This window comes from Drosophila takahashii, chromosome 2R (genome assembly GCF_030179915.1).
Source record: "Drosophila takahashii strain IR98-3 E-12201 chromosome 2R, DtakHiC1v2, whole genome shotgun sequence".
NCBI classification, from domain to species: domain Eukaryota; kingdom Metazoa; phylum Arthropoda; class Insecta; order Diptera; family Drosophilidae; genus Drosophila; species Drosophila takahashii.
This window is the reverse complement of record NC_091679.1, coordinates 39,173,678-39,181,337: the sequence shown is the minus strand read 5'-3', so window position 1 is coordinate 39,181,337 and position 7,660 is coordinate 39,173,678. Positions and strand designations below refer to the sequence as shown.

Below are 7,660 nucleotides of genomic sequence, written 5' to 3'. Positions count from 1 at the left end.
TTTTCCGTTTTATTTACCTTATTGATTTTCCCTTTTGTACAGGTCGCCCCTGTGTATTTGTGCACCTCGGGCTGAGATAATCGAGCTGAAGTTGCATTTTCCACTTTGGTGGCAGAAAGTTTAATGGATTTTCCCTCTATTCAAAGCCCAAAAAGTGTGCTTTAAAAACTTTTTCAGCTCCCACTTATATTCCTTCGCACACCTGCGCTTGGCATTTGTCCCGAATCGACAAACTTAGGCTTGACAATCCCACAACATTCATCAAAGTCCGGCGCTAAAACCATTTCCATGTTCGCTTTTTCCCCAAACGAATTTTCAAACTTGGAAAATTTGTCTCATGACGTCACAACTAATTAGAGTGAAATACGAGGAAATTTAGTGTTAGTGAAACAAGTTTTTGTTTGCAATGGTCTGCCTAATTAGTTGATTAAACTTAACTTGGCTCAGTGGTACTTGCAAAAGAATTTCTGGTTATAACTGGTGGGCGGTAGTTGGCTTTCTTTTCGTTTTAACCCTTTTAAGCTATTTTAACTAGTTGTCTCTAGGCAATTCACTAAATCAATTCGTTAGGAAAAAAAATAATTCTATAAAATATTATTATATATTTTTTAAGGAAATAAATATTTCTTAATAATGCATATCCTGGAAAATACTCCATATCCCGTTTTAATCAATAAAATTTCTCACTTCTTCTTGACTTTAAAATATTTATTCAGTATTTGAATATTAAAGGACTATAAATCTACGACAAACATGTTAAGTTATTTGGTCTTGTGTGTGTATGTGTGTTGTGGTTTTTTATTTTATATGCAAAATGACTTAAGTACAATAATGTTTCTGTTCGCTGGTCGGTGCAAACGTGATGGTGTGTAACCCTATCCCAAGCACCCGAAGGCCAATGACCCGTGGATCTCAAAAATGGCGCTGCATCACCCTGTCCAAGTCGTTCCAACTGCACGAGTAGTCGATCTGCAGCAGACCCTTCTTGCTCAGTCCGAATTTACGGGCGTAAATTCCCGAGTAGAGCGACGAGTCGCCGCCGCTGGAATGGGGTGAAGAGCCCCTGGCCCGGGACCCATCCCTTCCTCCTCCTCCGCCGCCGCCCATGGTTCCGTAGAGGGTGGAAGGTGCGGCGTAGATTTGCTGCTGACATTCACTGCAATCCGGTATGCTGCAGTACGGCAGTGTAGCGTAGGGATTGCAATAGTCGTAGGCGGGCGAAAGTGGCGGCGGGGCGGGAAAATCGATCTGCGGTGGGGCGCACAGGGGCGCCGTCTTACCGCTTCGCTTGCGCCTCGGATGGGGGGCAGTTCCATAGCCCCCTCCGATGTTGTTGTTGCTCTTGTTAATCTGACTGGGAACCGAGCGACGCTGCAGGGTGGCCGCTCTTCGTTGGGGCAGGGGCCGTTCATCCCCTATTGAGGAGGGGTGCTCCGTGGAACTGGCACTGGAGAAGCCTGAAAATTGGAAATTAAAATTAAGTATAATTATAAAAAACTCTGGATTAAATATAATATACATGTTTGTAATAGATAAGTCAGTATATGATACTCTGATATTTATTTATTTAATTAAACTAAGTCCTCTTTAAAAGAGTTAACGTTTTAAGTGCAAAAACATGATAGAAATTAAAATTTAAAATAAATAAATTGAATATAATTAAAACAGTGTTATAAAAATATAAAATACCAATTTCATAAGATAAATTCGTTAAAGGGCATATTGCATGTGATGCAGCATTAAATTAATTTAAAATTCAAATCAACTTTAAAGATAAAGTCAAAGATGTATACTTTAATGTGGTTAATTAACAAAACAAAGCATTTTGTAAGCCGTTTTGTATGGCCTCAAATGGAATCGACAATAAAAGCAAAATCAATACAATATATTATTCAGAACTGAATGCATTTGCGTGTGATTTAACCTTAAGGATAATGAAATTGAATTGAATATGACTAATAGATGGAATTTATAATTGAAAGCTGGTAACTCACCTCCGAAGCCATTGTACAGTTGTTGCTGCTCCTCGCCATAAAGGTCCTCCGGCTCCACCTCCTCCTCCTCCTCCTGGCCGTTGTCCAACTGCAACTGCCTGGTCATGGTGGCCATGTAGTCCTCATAGCGACTGGGCGCCCCATAGATATCGCTCCTGGCCGTATAGAGTGGCTCCTTGCGGGCACTGCGGCTTCGGCGACGAGTCCTCTGGGGCACACAGCACTCCAGTTGGCATTGAGCACGCGACACACGACGGCTTTGGGTGTGGGGTCGTGGCATTGTGGCGGACATGCCCACTCCCACTCCTCCGCCCACTCCCATTCCATAACCATAAGTGGGACTGGGGGTCAGGGAGTTACCCCCTACGCCCCCGTAGGCGGGTTCAACCGCCTCCTGACCGGTGACATCATCGATCTTCTTGCGCACATAATCATAGTTCTCCAGATCCCAGGGATCCACATAGCAGCGCTGCGAGGGCAGCAAGGTGGTGCCATAAATATCCTCCGTGTTGTCAATGGTGTAGTAGGGGGATTCGAGGGCGCCCACCCCCTCGGAGGAGCTGCCGGGTGGTAAGGCCTGTTTGGGACCCGCTCGACGCCTTCTTGGGGTCGTTTGACTGCGTTCACGCATGCTGCAAAAAAGTGGAAAAATAAAAAAAATATTAGCTGAGAAAAAAGCGGAGATGGTGTGGGAAAACCAAGTGCATCAACTGGTTGGTTGTTTGGTTACATAACTTTGTAGTTAATACTCTGATACTCTGAAACTCTTCCGTCAACCAATCGAACCCGTTCTTCGGCGCTGGCCGCGAATTTTCCGCGGCATTTGTGCCGGCTTACCTTGCACACTTGCAACTATATCTCTTGCAGGTGTTACACTTCACGACTCCCCGACTGCAACCATTAGCCGGTTTATGGATCTGCATAACTTAGCATGGCCAATCAATTGGCATTCCAATTGCCAATAAGCCACGATATTCCATTAGCCAACTGGTTGACTTCAAAAGAGATTATTACAAAAAACTCTGGCTACCAAAAAACAATTTGCTTTACTTATCGAAAATACCAAAAACTATCTATTTAATTAAAAACTGAAATGGAGCCAGTCAGCAACAGTATTTCATTAAAAAATATGCAAAACAAAACCAAGTGAAATAAATGCACTGAAAAATGTAAACAAATTTCCATTTGGCCAACAAGGTTAACTAGATTTTTGATGGGTTTGAAAGCTGCATTTACCAAAGTGATATCGAAATAAAATTAAAGTATTCCGGGTTTTTCCATTGTCAAAGTAAATAAATTGAAAACGTCCAGCTTCCCACTGAATCTGATTTTGTGTTTGTTCAACATTAAAGATAATCGCAAAATGTATAAAAAGAATAACGCTAACAAAATTGCTCTCCTTTGATTAAATCTCTACTGCCCACTGAACGAAAAGCATTCAATATTTATTGTCTCAGCAAATTTTATTAATTCAGCTGGAACAAAAAAAAGAGTAAAATGGAGTGTCTGAAAAATTTTTTTCACACTTTTTCTCAACTCTTTAAAGCTCATATTTTTTTTTAGACATTTCGGATTTTTTTTAGGTTTTTTCCCTCAGCTATTTCTTGCAAACGCCCATTCGAAAAAAGGTTTTGCGCAATCTTTGCGAGGCATTTGTAATTTGTGCATTTGCATAAAAATGTTGTGTTGCCTTTGTTGTTGCTTGCTTTGTTTTAATCGCTTCGGTTATCGATTAACATTTGTTTGGCTTCAGCGGGCAACAAAAGTAAAAAAAACAGAGGGTTTCAGATGGGAATATAATTTATAAAATACACAAACTACACCGAGAAAAAAAACAACGTGACTTGGCTGTGGCACGCAAATGAAATCGTGTATCTGCGGGTCTTTCAGGGTCTATACACTTTTTATGGCATATATCCAAACATTAAATATACACACAAACCCATCTGAATGCAGTTCCAGCGATTGGCACGCGAGAGAAAATAGTTTAGGGCTTGTTTTGGGCTTTAGTCATGAGCTATTTATTATTCAAAAGAAATCAAATATGTATTGAAGCGAACATGGCTGAAAAAGTATTAAATAAACTATGATGGTGGTGTAAAATTTGTATTTAAATTTATCTTTAACCATGAGTTATTATTTTGAAATAAACTTCCTCATATGCTACACGATGGAATACATTTATAGGATAAATTTTCTCTCTTTCAATAAATATTCTTGGCTGGTGAAACTCACATTACGTATACGCCTCTTGGCTCTAGAGCGTGGAAAGTTAATTGCAAGCGCAGTGTTTAACCGCAATTAGAGTTGAATATGCATACGGAACCACTTATGGCCCTAAGGCCCTGTTAATTAATTGGCATCTTTGGCCGAGACTTCCACTGCTCTGCGGTTGACTGATTGCCCCGGTCAACCTCAGCCTCAGGCTCGTCTTAGCGCAAATTGCCGCTTTGACTTTGGCTTCTGGCCATTTGCATATCAAATATGTCAAGTTCGCGTCGAATTACTTTGTGTAATCAGTCGAGTTTGTAAGCGGTGGGTGATTGATAGTTAAGTTAAAGACAGCCATCTATTTTTGTTTGATATCCGGAAGAGCTATTAAGACTTTTGGTTTAATAATTTGAAACGTGATTTATATTTATTGTGTTTTACTTTTGGATTTTTGTACAAAAAAAATTAAATGAATTTAAATAAAATATTATCATTTTAGTTTTTACTCGATAATGAAAGATAAAGGCAAAAGTTTTTAAATAAAAAGCCTTCTAGGTATTATCAGAAAAATTAAAGTTGACCAACCGTTTTTTGCGTTAAATAAAATGTATCAATATATTGTAAAGTCGAATTCGTCAAAATTGCTTCATAATATTCTTTAATTAACGTACAAGAAAAATGTGTATTTGAAATTACAAAGAATTCTATAAAAACGTTAAATCACATAAAATACCGGAAAGTTTAGAGACTCTCCAAAGTTGGCATTCCTACATCTCAATTTTTAATTATATTTGGTTTTTCCAAAAATTTCAATTAGGGCTATAATTAACAACCTGTTCGGCTCCTTCTCAGCACAAATTATGCAAAAAGGTAAAAATAACATAAATATTTCGACATCGAATTATAATGAAAAATAAGTGGAAACAAGTTTGGCAAATGCCAATCGACCTTGCTAAGTATTCGAATATAAATATTTATTCGAGTGATATCATACCCAAAGGCGGATTTACATATGTCGAATCCAGAGCAGGGTGAAATATAAATTCATTTCACGCTTCTGCCGCACCTCCAAAAAAATAAGCACAATATGGGCAGAAGTCTTACGCATGAATCACCTGAAAAGAACAGTTCCTTCGCATACCTGGGCGTAGAGCCCTAAATGGTGATCATTACACTTGCATTGCATTCGAAATCGTATGAGGAAGACCCACGCAGATGATCACTCTTAAGTTGACAAGCCCGCAAAAAAAGACAGAAACAAACAGCAGGCAAAGCTGAAGTTACACCTTCGGAAGATCTTGGGACCCAGCCCACATATAAACGCAACTTTCTTTGCTTTTGACACAGTTTACCCGGCAGTTTCATTCACCTTTTTTGGTTTGGGGATATAAATTTAAATTTGTTTGTCTATGTGTCACTTGTCACTTGCGGTAGAACTCTTTTATGGTCACCGTTCTTCAGGCAATATTTGAATTGCGAATTTTAGGCACGTCCGATCCGTACATGATCCACGCGCATGCGCAGCCGCGTTGTGTTCGCTTCTTCGACCGACGCTCAACTGTTTTGGCCCACGGTTTGAGCCAGGTTTCAAGTCTTTTGCCCACGATGCTCGCAGCAGGTTCGATGGGGTTTGATCGCCAGAGGTTCGCTCCGCTTGCCAATTTCCATCAAAATTAATTAGAGTTTTCATTCAGCCTTTATGTCTTTGGTTGGGTGTAATTTTGGATGGTATGTAAATTAATTAGCAGTAAATTAAAATGACAGCAAGTGATTATGTCACAGTCGCAGAGCCACTCAAAGTCCCATTGATATGCAAATTTTGAAGTCGTTGAAATGCGGCTGCGACTGCGCCAGGGAAATGCAAAAGATTTACTAAGAGAGTTGGTTCCATAACACAACGAATGGAGGATTTGCTCTCGTAAAATAAGTTTAATAAAAATGATTTTAATAAATAATAAATTGATTTATCATCTCTCATAAAAAATAAGCTGATTCATTTAACTCGTATTATTATTTTACAGCATTTTTTGAAGACTTTAAACCTAATGGCAAATTTATAATAACCTTGGTTAGAGTAAGTGGTTAACAAAAAGCAGCTGCCAAGTTCAAGTCTTTTTTTCTTGCGGCTAGGAAAGAAATTGAAATCGTTGCTGAGAGAAATTACATCACTTCAACTTCAACTTGAACCGACTTTTGGGTGGGGCAACATTCGCCGCCTTTGAATTCATGAAAAGAAAACAGGTGATGAGCATCATTTCTCATTCGGCACTTTTCCCATCGTCAGCGGCGGTCTTTGGCTCAAAAATAAATCCCTAATAATTTATGCATTTTTTCCAGAGCTACCAAAAGGTATTTATAAAATAAATTGTTTGAAATAAAACTAAAAAAAAAGCTTTCACTTTCAATGCGGTGGCGGTTTGGTTTTTGTTTTTTTCTTTCGATTTTTGTGGTAGTCCCAAAGTCGTGCCGATATTTATGGTGTTTATTCAGTCAGGTCAGTTATTATTTCTTTTTGTGGTGAGTGTCGAGTGCAAACAATCAATTGATGGCCCATAGGCCAGGCCAAAAACAATTCAATTAAGCCAGCTGAAGGGGCCACAGTTTTGTGGTCAGAAGTGTCACCCCAAAAAAGGTAATTAACAAATAATTGTTTGGGTTATTTTTGAAGATTTACGCAATCTTATGCAATCACAGCTGTCATGAAAATTTAAATTAATATTTATATAACATTTAAAAATTTATTTATTTTAAATTAAATTTATTTCAAACCATATTTCATCATGTCTTGTAAGTTTAACCACATTCTGTTTGCAAATTTCATTTGGATTTCTGGTCACGAGTATTTCGTTGCAAAATGTTGCCTTCGCTCAGCATCCTTTCAGTTCATTTAGCCACCTTCCAGTTCATCAAGCCTACATTCCTTGCCATAGAACTCATAGATTTGCCCCCATTCGGAGGCTCCAGAGCAATTTGCCGTTTTTAATGGCAAACGCCGTGTGTTTGAGACTTGCAGCACACGTTGCCAACGCACAGGAAACCGGCTGCACCTGGTCGCCCAGCGGGGGTTAGGGGGTTTTAGTTTTACGAGGGGTGAGGGGCGAGGGGGCGGTGCCACAACCAGATGTTTGCCTTTGACTGGCGGCAGACTCGTTGATCTCTGCTCCAATTCCAATATGTGTGTGCTCGGCTTTTTCCCCCCGTATATTTCGTATCTTTCATGTACTCGCACCGGCGACATTGTGCAACATGCTCTTCGATATGGCAAAAAGCTCCGAGCCACCCTGCAAGCCCCCCTTCGATTGCACATTGGTTTAAAAAATCATAAAAAATGTTTGACGCAGAATAAGAAGATTTTTTTGGGATTATAACACAAAATGGTGACTGTATAAAAGAAATTTGTATACCAACTTCATTTGTTTTTTTAAAACCAAAGATAATGAAACATGTGGACGCGA

The 7,660-nt window shown here is 39.3% G+C and overlaps 1 protein-coding gene across 2 annotated transcripts; it reads right to left on the bottom strand.

Moving 5' to 3' along the window:
* Nucleotides 1-725: 725 nt before the first annotated feature.
* On the bottom strand, nt 726-5,776 carry LOC108055122 (uncharacterized). Of its 2 annotated transcripts, none has more exons than XM_070213016.1 (3): nt 5,347-5,566; nt 1,995-2,626; nt 726-1,457 (listed from the first exon to the last, which is right to left on the bottom strand). In XM_070213016.1, exons 2-3 carry the CDS (start codon nt 2,623-2,625, stop codon nt 913-915), a joined length of 1,176 nt encoding a protein of 391 aa, XP_070069117.1. In that variant the 5' UTR covers nt 2,626; nt 5,347-5,566; the 3' UTR covers nt 726-912. The 2 variants fall into 2 exon arrangements, with proteins under 2 accessions (XP_070069117.1, XP_016993837.2); XM_017138348.3 differs by lacking the exon at nt 5,347-5,566 and adding an exon at nt 5,575-5,776 and having other exon boundaries at nt 727-1,457.
* Nucleotides 5,777-7,660: the final 1,884 nt, after the last annotated feature.

Bases quoted from the DNA above. Each gene is read 5' to 3' on its own strand.
- LOC108055122 (XM_017138348.3), bottom strand. From the start codon at position 2,625: ATGCGTGAACGCAGTCAAACGACCCCAAGAAGGCGTCGAGCGGGTCCC. The intron at 1,458-1,994 runs GTGAGTTACCAG...TCCAATTTTCAG, and splicing joins ACTGTACAATGGCTTCGGAG to GCTTCTCCAGTGCCAGTTCC.